The following is a 12,888-nucleotide window of genomic DNA, read 5'->3' as shown; positions in this document are numbered from 1 at the left end:
AGCAGCCAGACCCGCCATTGGCTCATCCCTTGACCATTCATTTGTGCACACACAGAATCTCTCCTTGGTGCTGGCACTGCCCCCTCCCTCGACCAGCCCAGGGACTACCCCACGCCCAGCCCCGCACCTCTCTGATGGCTGCCATGCGCACGGCCTCATAGTAGTGCAGGGGGGCATTGGGTGTGCTCATGTCGTAGCCGAAGCCTGCAACTGCCACCTCGTCACAGCCGTGTAGTGCCATGGTCACTGCCACACTGCCGAGGGTCGGGATGTTCTGGAAAGCGAGGGAAGGTGGGCAGAGTGAGGCTGAGACCCTCAGCGAAGCTCCCCTGAGCTGAGCTCGGCTCGTGAGAACTGAGCCCTCTGTTCCCACCCTGTCCCCCATCCTTCCTTGCCAAGGCACCTCTGGCCAAGTCCCCTCCTCCCCCTCCCAGGGTCCAGATGTCTCACCCCGCGGCCCATGAGACCGTTGTTGAAAGGCAATCCGATGAGGGTGAAGGCAGCTTCCTGGATGAAATATGGGTTGAGGATGCGAATCTCGGGGGGTTCCTTGGGCACCCGAGTGGCCACAGATTTCCAGAAGCCATCCGAGGCACTCTGTAGACACAGCACAAGTGGGCATGAGCAGGCACACAGCTTATGACCGGCCCGGGGGGGTGGTGGGGACCCAAAATGTGTACAGGCAAGTGAGAAACCAGGTCGGGGGCATGAGGTGTGTACGGGGAGCCTGGGGCTTGGAGAATAAACAGGCTGGAGCGGAGGACTCGGTGTGCGCTGGGGACGCAGGATGTGGGGCAGAGACAAGGAGACCATGTGAGCTGCAGGGAGGGCCCGGGGCTGTGCTGCTCTGGCCGGGGGCCTCTCAGGCCAAAAGGAAGAGCCAGCGGCCCAGTAGTACCCCTCCCCTTTGCCGCTACGGAGGGGCCCAGGAGGAGCCTGCCCTCTCTCTCCTATCTGCTCTGCTGGGCTCGCCTCCTTTCCCTTCTGCTGAATTTCCTCGCTCTCTCAGTCAACTGTTCTAAAGTGAACCTGAAAAATAAAGACAGAACGTGAGCTGGTACGGCACAGCAGAACAACACTCCAACCCCTGTCCTGCCACTGATGCAGTTGGGTCACTTTGGGCAAGTGACAAGCTCTCTGAGCTTCAGTTTCTTTATCCGCCAAATGGGGTGATTCTTCCCTCAGGGGTCGCAGTACTGGACTGGAAAGGTGGCAGCTCTGGACCCTGACACCCTGGGGTCCACTCCAGGGCCACACATTGCTCTCCTTCTTCCTCCCTCCCTTCCTCTAGTTCCCAGCCCTGCCTTGCCGTTCAGTACACAAGCCCTCCCTGGTCTAGTCCCTCGGGTAGATTGCTTCAGCCATTCTTTCGTGATCACCTTCAACTCCCTGCCTTTTGCCACTCTATTGTCCTAGCCCGGGGGAACCACGAACTTGGATCAACCCATTCATCCATCTTTCCCGCCCTTATAACCAGGCTCCCGAATACTGCTAGAGAAGGTCACAAACCAACCCTGCAGCCTGGAGGCATGTCCCCTGGACTATGCAGGGACTATGTCCCTCTGTTGTTGGACACCTCAGCTATTTCTGGTCCCCCTGGATCTGCTCCTCCCGTGTTCCCCAAGCTCTGCTGTCCATCCAATCAGCCAAATCAGAAACCTGGGCATCGATTTTCTACATCCCTCTTCATCTCTCCAGCCTGTTCTGTCCTATTGGTCATCTGGCTCTTTTGACTCTATTTTCTATAGGATCCCACAGATCCATCCTTTCCTCCCATGCCCACTGCTACCACCTAAAGTCCAGGTCTCACCGTCTTTCAAATGGATTATCATAAGGAGGCCATTTAGAGTGTCTGTTTTATTGACCACTAACCCTCCAGAGCCCAGCAGAAGGACTAGGATGTAAACGGTACACAGTAATTGTTGAGTTACATTCATTTCCTCAACAAACATGTAATGAGTGCCCAGAATGGGCCATCTTTGCCTCCCAAACCGCTTTCCACTCTCTGCTAGAATGATCTTTCTATATACAAACTGGATCACATCACCACTGCCCCACTAGAGGTCTGAGTTTTTCAGCCAGTAACCCCGCCTGCTGCTCCAGTTTCCATTTCTGCCCACCTGAAGTCCCCGCCTGCTGATTCACACCTTCACGCTTCCGCTGCTGCTGCTGCTGCTGCTTCTGTCTGTAACGGCCTGCCCACCTCCATCCACCTGATCCACCTCACTTGTTTCTTGAGACTCACGTCTCCTCTCTCCTTATGCCTTTTCTGAACGCCTTCATCTCAAGGTAGAAATGGTCTCTCACCTTTGGGAGGTGAGAAAACATGGAGTTAAGACCTGCTGTGGTTTGGAAGTTTGTTCCCCTCTCCTCATTTGTTTGCCTAACACCTAAGGTGGTGGTTAGGAGGTGGGCCTCTGGGAGGTGATTAGGTCAAGGGTAGAGGCCTCAAGAATCGGTTCAGTGCCCTTACAAAAGTGGTCCAGGAGAGATCTCCTGCTCCTTATGAGGACACCACGATCTATGAACCAGGAACCATCTCTGAATCCGGAAGCCCTGACCAAACACCAAGTCTGCCAGCACCATGATCCTGGACTTCCAGCCTCCTGAACTGTGAGAAACAAATGTCTGTTGTTTATAAGCCGCCCAGTTAGTGGTATTTTGTTATAGCAACACGAACTGACTAAGACAGAAGAATCCTGGGCCTGGATCCAAACTTGGCTCTGGTCCCTCAGCTGCGTGGAGGCCTTGGGCAAGAAACTTACCATTTCTTTATGGATAAACTAGGGATTCTAAGGGTATTTATCTTATGTTGCGTGAATTCAATGAGATAATTCAGGCTGAGTGCCCAGCTCACAGTTGCTGCTCAGCTGCTATCAACACCAACATCAGCCCCAGGGCAGGGGCTCATGATCTGATTCATTTCTGTGGCCCAGCAGTGACCTCAAGTGTGACAGGGGACGAGAACTCCATCCCCGCTCCTCCACCGCCCTCTGTACCTCTTCAGGCTCGTCTCCTGTGGCCTTCAATGGACTGTGTGCTCCAGCCACCCCCTCCCGTGTCCCCTACCTCTGTGGCAACGCCACTGTCTTGGGCAAATTCTATCTGTCCTCCAAGTGTCAGCACAATGGATCAGCCCTGGGGGCAAACTTCTCTGGGTCTCAGCTCTAAACAGATGAGAGAGCAGACCCCAGGCCGTCTTCCTCCTATGTCTGCCTCTGTGTCCAGGAGAAGTATATGTGTGTAAGCGGGTAAAGGTCAGGACAAGACCCAGCAAGAAAGGGGAAGGTGGAGAAGTGGCCAAGTTATTGTGCAAAACTGGGGAGAAGCCCCTCCGTGTGCTGAAGGAATGGCGGGTACCAGCCTGTGCCGAGCCAAGCACAGCCCCCATCCCTTCCCCAGAGCCAGGCAGGCCCCAGCATCGTCCCCCACCCCCACAGCCCCAGGTTCCTGCCCACACCTGCCCACACACACCCAAAGAGGAGGAAGCCCAGGGGCTGCTCAGGAGGGGTGGGGAGGGCAGGGACGGCACAGCTGGGGGCGTGGAGGCTGCAGGCCGGTGTTCGCAGATATTATTTATGTCTCTACAACTTTCACCACTTCACAGGTGTGGGACCCAAGATGAAGCGATGTGCTCAAAGTCACGTAAGTGGCTGGGGCAGGATGCAAACCCGAGTGTTGTGATGCCAGGATAAGTGTTCCTCCTGCCACACCATTCCTTAGCATCACTGCTGCGCCCACTTCAGGAGGAAGGGGGCCTAGAAACAGGATGAACAGGGCCTCTCTTGGACCCACCCTGCTGGGAGCTCTGAGGGGAGTCGGGGTCGCTGTGGTTGGTGTCACGCACTCCATCTCACAGAGGGGACTGAGGCTCAGAGAAGCGCCCGCGGGCACACAGCTGGGGAGAATCTGAGTTGGATTCAGCTCAAGAGCCTGGGTCTTTCCGTGACCCGAGATTCCCTCTTAGAGACATCTCTTGGCTGTTCCCATGTGCTAAAGGGTTCCATATGGAACCAGTGTGTGAAATGGCAGGTAATCAACTTAGGATCTCAAGCCCCCTTTGAGAATCTGCCAAGAGCTCCAGGGTGGAGAGGGAAGGGAGGCTTCTGTGTCTCTTCCCACCTTTACTGTTTTCCAGGAGGAGCAATGACTGCTGGGACCGCTTGGATTCCAGGACACGTGCGTCACATTTGTCATACACGACTCAGACTGCACAACAACTGGAGTTGCCTTTAGTGGCAGGAGATGCAAAGTCACAGGCACACCTGCAGCTCCTTGGGACGTGGCGGGTGGGGGTGGGGGTGGAGGCAGGAACAAGCCCTGTGCTTGGGTCTCAAGTCCCAGAGAGCCCGCATCAGGGCGCTGGGACCCGGCACCGCTGTTTTATTTTCCCCACCTGTCACTGTCCTGGTGCAGCACCTCCTCAGGAATGCCAGGAAAAGGAGAAACAGCCAAGACCAGGATCTGGCTGGGGCATCGCCACCGTGTCCCCCCGGCAGACACATACCAAGTAAACACAACTACAGCCCATTTCCTCAAATAAAAGCTGCGGCTTCCCTCCTCAGAAGTCATACACAGGCACACACGCAACACGCCGCACACCACTGCCGAAGGGCACGGGGTCCCTGAAGGCGAGGGGGTTTGATGACCTGAGACTGAGAATCTCTGCGTGGGGTGGGAAGAGAGGAAAGCCCTGTAGACACCAAGACTGAAGGGGTCGGTGGAGCAGAGGAGCCTGCCGAGACTGAGAACCAAGGGTAAGAGAGACGAGGAGGTGGGGAGAGTGTGATGCCCTGGGGGACCTCGGGCCCTGGAGTTGGGAAAACCCACGTCCACACCCAGACTCCACATGTGTGCAACCGGGGTGTGTCCTGGGATCTCTGCAGGTCTCCAGGTCCTCGTGCATAATGGGGATGTCAAGAGCACGTCTTTGACAGTCATGAAGATGAAGTGAGGTGCTGTGCGTTTTACAGCGTCTGGCACCACGTCTGGCGCGTGACAAGCACTCAGTAAATCTTGTCTGTTATGGTTCTGAATGAGTGTCACAGAAGCCGAGAGTGAGGCAGAGGGTGTGGCTGGCAATGCTAGAGGCCACAGACGGGCCAGTTCATGGACTCATATCAAGTGGGGACCAGCTTCACCCCTGGGTTCCTTGCAGGAGGGCACTGGGTGCTGGAGGCCTTCCTCCCGCTGGGTAACCCTGCCAGGCCTGCCCCCAGCACACAGCCCTGTTCAGAAGGCCTGTCCAAACACCCCAAGGCTTCTCACATCTCATTTCCCCGACCCACAGGACACAACACAGAGGCCTATAAAGCTGGCCTATGATGCTGGCCTGGAATGGTCAAAGCTCTCTTGCAAGGCCACCTGTGAGCCGAATGCTGGGTTGAATCCCTCTTCCAGGAATGTCCCTGCCTTACTCAAAGTCTGGACCCGGCTCATGTGTGTGGAGCCGCCGTTCTCCTGTTGATGCAACTTGCTCTGCTCTTGCCAGAGCAGCCAGGAGCACCGGAGGAGAGCATCTGGGAAGAAGTTCTGGTCCAGCCGGGCTCTGCCGTGTTTGCCGGCGCCCCTGCATGCTGCTTCTCCTACAGCCTCTTCCTTCTTCCTGCTCCTCCGTCGGGAGGCAAGCAGTCTGCCTGCCAAGATGAGAGGTCTTGGATGGAGGGCCTGACCACAGGCTGGCTTTCTGCAGCTAGGAGCAGGGCAGGTGTGCTCACTCCCGCCTCGGGCTGCCACCCCCTGAGGACAGGTCACCAGCTCACTGGGGTCACTCCCAGGAGCCACGAGGCCTCCCTGCCTCCATCATGCCTGCCTTCAGTTCCACACAAATCTGCTCTTGACCCTCTCAAGGCTAAAATCTTCAGAGGGTTTCCACTGCCCCACTGAGGCAGCTTGTCAGGATAATTCAGAGCACAGGTCTAGTCTTTTTTTTCCTTACTTAAAAGGAGTTTATAACCCAGGACTATCTACAAATATCTCAATATACAGTATGATTATTATGATATGCACACTTAGTCTCTCAGTCGTGACCAACTCTTTGAGACCCTTTGGACTGTAGCCTACCACGCTCCTCTGTCCACGGAATTCTCCAGGCAAGAATACAGGAGTGGGTTGCCACTTCCTCTTCCAAGGGCTGACCCAAGGATCAGACTCGTGTCTCCCACAGCTCCTGCACTGCGGGCGGATTGTTTACCACTGAACCACTGGGGCTTCCATCCACTATGATGCGAGAACGATCCCAAAAGAGGTTGAAAACATTTGCCATACTTATTTATATACACACACACACACACACACACACACACACACATACATCTAGTCAAGGCTATGGTTTTTCCAGTGGTCATGTATGGATGTGACAGTTGGACTGTGAAGAAAGCTGAGCGCCGAAGAATTGATGCTTTTGAACTGTGGTGCTGGAGAAGACTCTTGAGAGTCCCTTGGACTGCAAGGAGATCCAACCAGTCCATTCTAAAGGAAATCAGTCCTGGGTGTTCATTGGAAGGAATGATGCTAAAGCTGAAACTCCGGTACTTTGGCCACCTCATGCGAAGAGCTGACTCATTTGAAAAGACCCTGATGCTGGGAGGGATTGGGGGCAGGAGGAGAAGGGGACGACAGAGGATGAGATGGCTGGATGGCATCACCGACTCGATGGACATGAGTCTGGGTGAACTCTGGGAGTTGGTGATGGACAGGGAGGCCTGGCGTGCTGCGATTCATGGGGTCGCAAAGAGTTGGACACGACTGAGCAAATGAACTGAACTGAACTGATACATACAAGACACATGTCCCAGATACTCACACGTATACAACTGAAGATGGGGGAGAGCAGGAATACTATAGAAACTACAAGTAAAGTGAAGTAGAGCTTGAAAGAGGGCTATTCACAGGCGGACAAACTCCTTCAGAACTAACAATTAACCTGGACCAGCCAATCAACAAATGCAGAAGTCTCTGTTATGTATAAACCATTTAAACCATTTAATTTTTTGTACAAATATAATATTTCAGGTGACAACCCTCAAAATATTGATTACCATCCTACAAAAGAGACCTTTAAGAACATCTGGTCTGGTCCCCTCCTATAGAAACCAAGGCCCTGAGAGGTTTGTTTTCTGACCCAATCCATTTCCCCTGAGGGTTCCAGCCACCACCATTCCTCCCCAACAACTCAGATTTGAATCCTCACTCGCCCTTGACCTCTCACTCTCCCCAACCAAGCAGCACCGGGTCTGTGGCTCCTGCACAGATCCACCCACAACTGCCTCCTTCCTTCCCTTGTCAGTCCACTCTGCCTGCGAAATGCCCTAATAATTCGGTAGGTCTGTTTTTGAATCCTAACCACTAACACTGTATTCCCTCGGAAAGTTCTTTACCCCTTCAAATTCTCATTACCATCATCTCCAAAATATGGGAAATAGGACTCAGTCCTTCTTCATCATGTTTCTGTGACTTGACAACGAAAAGCCACACACATAATACGCTTGGCACAAAGGCAGCTTGTTAGTTTCTGCTATTAATAGTCCACAGGATGAAGTCCCAGCTCCTTGATGTGACTTTGGCTAACAAGACCTTTCACCGTCTGGTCCCCTCTCCACCCAGGTCACCTCCAGCCACTGCCACCACATCCATGAAGGCTTATCCCTAAGATTTGTGAGACCAGGGACAAAATTACCAATGGATGTCCACACACCACATCTAAATTTTAGATTCTAAATATGTTACTAGTCAAGGTACCAAGCTGTTAAATAAAATGTATTCTACCCTCCCTTGAAAAACAACCTAGAAGGCCAGGTCTGAGTTGAGAATTCTGACTCCTGGAGACTGGTGCTGGCCTGGTGTGCAGGGGGAGCCTGACCCCACCTGCTCTCCCCTTCCCTTCTCACCCAGTCCCATCTCACACCATGGGAAGTACTGTGCACACATGTGTGGACTGCCCAGTCTGCACACCCAAGTTCTACTCACAGCCTCTGCAAACATCGTCCTTGGACTTAGGAGTCTGTACAGGGAGATGTGTTCTACCCTCAAAAGCACAGAAGTGGACTTGGCACTGCTATGGTAAGAAATTCTGGGGTCTCCAGTACCAGGGAGGATGGGCCTGGGAGCAGCTCTGTAAGGCAAGGCCTGACCTTCTCAGAAGGTGATGCCACCTGCAGCGAGCACAGTGTGCCAGGGGTCCCGTGGCGCCTTACAGCTGTGCAACCGGAGCCACACCGGGAAGCTTTCACTATCCCCATTGTGCAGAAGAGGAAAATGAAACTCAGAGGAGTAGGCGGAGGCAGAGGAAGAGGCTGGCTTTTGTTCCTTGTGCGGAATCCAGTGCTGTTCCAGTGACCCCCACACCAAAGGAGTGGGGGCAGGAGCAGCTGTGCGGGCTGGTCTAGGTGCCCGCAGCCTCTGCAGGGTCTTGGGCTACTCCTTTATCTGCCATCTGCTACTTGAACCGTACTTTTCACAATAAACTCCTTAGGTTATATTTGGGTTTGGCCATTATCAATAACACTATAATAAAAACCTTTGTAGGCAGATTTTTCCTTCCCTTGGGTGATGGCTCCTGGTGCCAAGTGTCACTTCCTTTCCAAAAAGCTTGTCCCCATTTGCACTCTGACTAGTCGCCTTTGAGAGCACCTGTCATTGCACTCTTGCCAGAATTATGTATTATAATTCAAACACATTCTCTGAAGATGTGATAGGTGATAAGTGGCATCCTGTTGCTTTTACATGAATTTTCTGCCAGGAAGGTTAAACAGATTGCTGCTGTTCACTAGTTATATCTCCTTCCGTGTGATCAGTTGAGTCTCCTGCCCCTTAACTGCTGGGGTCCTAATGGTTTCTTGTCTACTTTCATGATAATAACCATTTGTCATATTTCCTAAATAAACTTTTCAAAGTTTTGTGGTATCCAGTGCTCTTTGGCTGTTGTTTACATTTAAATACTCGTGTATTATCAAATATGATTTTTCCTAGCACTTCTGTCCTTCGAAAATTCTCTTCCCGCTAGAGATGTGATTTCTATTTTACTTTCTTCAAAATTTCCTTTGGTTGTATTTTTATATTTTACTTTTTAGTCCATTTGGAATTTATTTTGATGCATGCTATGAGGACAGGGTCAGAAACCTTTTTGAAGGCTATATTTGGAAAAAGCAATGAACAAAAAGAGGAGCCGGCTTGGGGCTGGCTGTATGATGCCGACAGACAACTGGACGGGGCAGAGGCGAAGGGCTGTTTAGTTTTCTTTCTTCCTTTTTTTTTTTTTATCAAGGAGAATGATCTTGGAACTGCAGAAAGAAGATCAAACATGGCTAAGAGGAGAGAGATTCCCAGAAGAGGCGAGAGGAGAACGCAACGGTCTGAATCTAAAAGAATGTTCTTTGGGGCCATGAGGAGGGAGGCAGCCCCACCAAGTCAGAAGACCTGGGTTGGAATCCTGCCTCTGCCACACGTTCCTGCCTCCCTCTGGGTTTCAGTTTCCACATTGATTTATTTGTTTAGTGCATGCCAGCTCCGTCTCAAACATCTCTGGAGGTGATGGGCCTAGAGATAAATAGGACACTCCTTGCTCCCCAGGAGCTTAAACAAGCCGACAGGTAAGAAAGCCCTTACGTATAATAGGGTGTTGTGGGGGCTCAGAAGAGGAGCGTCTAATATCGCCTCGGGAAGATGTGGAGGTGTGAAACTGGGCATACACTTTGGTATGGCCAAAGGAATGTGCAGTCCAGGAAGAAGTGGCCGGGACAAGGAAGGGGTTGGAAGGCCCAAATCATGGAGGGTTATGCTGTGGGTTAATTTGGGGGGCCACACCGCATGGCATGCAGGATCTTAGTTCCCCAGCCAGGGACTGAACCCTCATCCCCTGCAGTGGAAGCGTGGAGTCTTAACCACCAGACTGCCAGGGAAGTTCCTGGGGCTTTCATTTTTGAGGTGAGAAAATGAAAAAAAAAAAGGCTGAACAAATTTATAAATGTGAGAGGAAGATCCATTAGAGAGGTAAGAAAAGAAAATCAACAAAAAAGAACAGTTCTTGAGAAGGTAGGGGGAGATGCATCCAGAGACGGCAGTCAGAGCTGGGTCTGTGTTCACCTCTACCTCTTAACTAGATGTGTGATCTTAGCAAGTAACTCATCCTCGCTATGCCTCAGTTTCCTAAACCCCGAGATGGGGGTCATAATAGCACCCATTTAACAGGGTCACAGTGAGAACTGAATGAAGGAATTCAAAGAAAGTTAGCAAATGGAAGAGCTTAGTGATGGCCATGATGAGGATGATGGAAGGAGGAGGAGGAGGGAGACAACAATAACAACGTTTGTGAGATGAGTAACCGAGAGGATGTCAACCGTCACGGATGACAGTGACGAGGAGCAGAGCAGGTGATGACGGGAGCCCCAACCCCTGAGCACCTTTTCTGGGGGTGAAGGAGCAAGGGGCAGGATGCGGGGTGGGGCAAGTGCAGGGAACCTTCCTGGTATAATAGGGGATAACAGATCTGTGAGAAAGAGCTGTGTCCACTGGAGATGGCTTCAGAGGAAATGGCTCCCAGGAGAGCTTGTCTAGAGGTCTGGAAAGGAGACCGCGGGGGTGAGGACCACCGAGCTGGCTCAGCAGAGGACTCGCTGAGCAGTAGGAGGCCATGGTGTCTACCTGCCTCACCACGCTTTTCAGGTGCCCTGCACTGAGTCTCCCCAGAGGCAAGGTGGTGTCCACACTGAGCTGCTGCTAGGCAGGGCCTCAGAGGCTCTGTGCTCCTCAGGCCTGGAATAGGGCACCGGTGCAGGTGCAGATGGTTTGGGTTTGGGTGCCTGGTCCCACAAGGCCTCACACATGCGGGGACCTGGGGGCCGTTTGCCTTGTGGACTCCTGGGTTGCCAGCCCACCCTGCGGCCTTTCACCAGGAGCCCCATGTCTCTCCCTCTTCTAGGCCTGGCCTCTGAACCCTGCTTTTAGATCATTTCCTAGGTTAGGCCCTACAATCTAGACAAAGATTCCACTCCCTAGTGCAACTGGGCTCCTCCAGTAGTACCAGCACCAGTTATGATAAATATCCATAATCGCCGCAGACAGAACATAATTGTCACACACCATGCCAGGTGCTTCTGTATTTCATCTTATTTAACTTTTAAGCCCACCCTGAAGGATGGATAGTACTACTCTTGTTTTATAGATGAGAGGAGTCTCAGGGGCTTAGGTGATTTGCCTAAGGGAACCCAGCTCACAAGTGACAGGGTCTCAATTTAAACCCAAGTCTGTATGACTTCAAGGCCTAAGCTGCTTTCTCCTCTTCAACCACATTGTCTCTCAAATTCAGGGTCCAGTCCCCCTGTGCATGAATGTGGGGCCCTGGCTGGCCTCTCCGATCCCTCCTATCTCCCCCAAGGACTAAACAATAGCTGGAAGGTCAGGCCTGTGTTAAGGCTGTCCAGGGGCTAACCCCTAGCCAGTGTCCTCTCCTCTCCCCACTGCTGGGTGGGAACCACACCCACCAACTCAGCCCAGGTCTCAGGGCCTCTTGAATGGATGACCAGTCAGAGCTGCTCAGCAGTGAGGCCAGCTTTCTGGGTTGCCCAAGAACGAACGAAGAGGAGGAGGCCGCCAAGGGGACTGGGAAGCAGCTCCCAGGGCCTTGGGAGTGCTGGGTGACCAGTATCCTGGGGCGTGGTGGGGAGGCTGGCAGAGGCAGGGGACATAGCGTGGGATGCTCACATGTCCCGTCCAGTCCAGGTCCCAGAGCTCCATCCTCAGGACAATGGACAGGGCATCTCCAGCCTTCATCAAACACCAGGAGGAGGAAGCTCAGGGCACAGCACCCGCCACAGTGCTAGGACTCTAGTTTGGGGACAGTCTGTCCCATTAGACTGAGCGACTTTGCATTTCTAGCTCAGTGACAGCACCAAGAACGCCTGACCAATGAGTGACTGCGTGGAGGGGCGGAGCCAGATGTGCCTCCAGAATTCCACGAGAGCTGCTGGCTGCCCCGCTCCGTGGACCTACATACACCTGTGCCTCTGTGTCCCCAGTTCCTCCCTCCCTCCTGACCTCAGCTTCCCCACTCAGCAGCCCACGGGGGCGCCTCTGAGCTGCACTCAGCACACACGACCTGCTGGGAGCTCCTCTACCTGCTTGATGGCTTGGTCTCCCGAGATCTGAGAGATAAAGGGCCTCAAAAGGTAACTTGTTTGGAGTTATTTGTGCTGCTGCTGCTAAGTCACTTCAGTCGTGTCCAACTCTGTGAGACCCCATAGATGGCAGCCCACCAGGCTCCCCCATCCCTGGGATTCCCCAGTTAAGAAGACTGGAGTGGGTTGCCATTTCCTTCTCCAATGCAGGAAAGTGAAAAGTGAAAGTGAAGTTGCTCAGTTGTGAGCCCATGGACTGCAGCCCACCAGGCTCCTCCATCCATGGGATTTTCCAGGCAAGAGTACTGGAGTGGGGTGCCATTGCCTTCTCCGTACCTGTGCTACCACCCAGTGAATCAGGAAATCAAGTAGCCACAAAGAGGCGTGCTCCTGTGTGGATGGAGAAAGCATGGCTAGCTCTAGCACAGGCTAGGTTTTGGGTTGTACAGTCTTCCTTTCTTACGTCTTTCCCACTCTCATACCCCATCAGGACTCCTGGGAATTAGGAGGTTACAAAGGCACTGAGCCACAGCTGAAGCCTAAGACCTGTTCCAGCCTTGCCCAGCCAGGCCTTGGCTCTGGAACGCAGAGCTGCCTCCTGCCAGAATTCTGCATGTGAGGTGCCAGACAGGTGTAGCGAGCACTCCAGTAGCCCAGGGGCTGCACGGTTAGAAACATCACTGCAGGAGCAGGTCAAATCTGCGGCCAGACACCAGACAGGGCGGGCCTGAGAAGCTGCCTCCCCACATTTACCGGGTCTCAGCTGCCAGAGGAG

The 12,888-nt window shown here is 53.0% G+C and overlaps 1 protein-coding gene across 18 annotated transcripts in view; it reads right to left on the bottom strand.

Annotated features, from left to right (window-relative positions):
* Positions 1-12,888, bottom strand: part of ST3GAL3 (ST3 beta-galactoside alpha-2,3-sialyltransferase 3) — a 215,468-nt gene that overhangs the window by 6,227 nt on the left and 196,353 nt on the right. For 13 of the 18 annotated variants that reach the window (XR_015157735.1, XR_015157737.1, XR_015157736.1 and 10 more), the window contains 2 exons: positions 451-597; positions 128-274 (listed from right to left, as the gene is read on the bottom strand). Coding sequence is in view for 10 of the 18 variants with exons in the window: in XM_086384037.1 (XP_086240163.1) it covers positions 128-274; positions 451-597 (294 nt within the window). In the remaining 8 variants the exon portion in view is untranslated. Of the gene's footprint in view, positions 1-127; positions 275-450; positions 2,308-12,888 lie in introns of those variants that run through there. The other 5 variants (XM_086384111.1, XM_086384116.1, XR_015157732.1 and 2 more) reach the window with 4 other exon arrangements.

This window comes from Bos grunniens, chromosome 3 (genome assembly GCF_055505025.1).
Source record: "Bos grunniens cultivar Pamir isolate PY7600 chromosome 3, Bosgru_T2T1.0, whole genome shotgun sequence".
NCBI lineage: Eukaryota > Metazoa > Chordata > Mammalia > Artiodactyla > Bovidae > Bos > Bos grunniens.
Note: the sequence above shows the minus strand (reverse complement) of the source record. Positions and strands in the feature narration are given on the sequence as shown.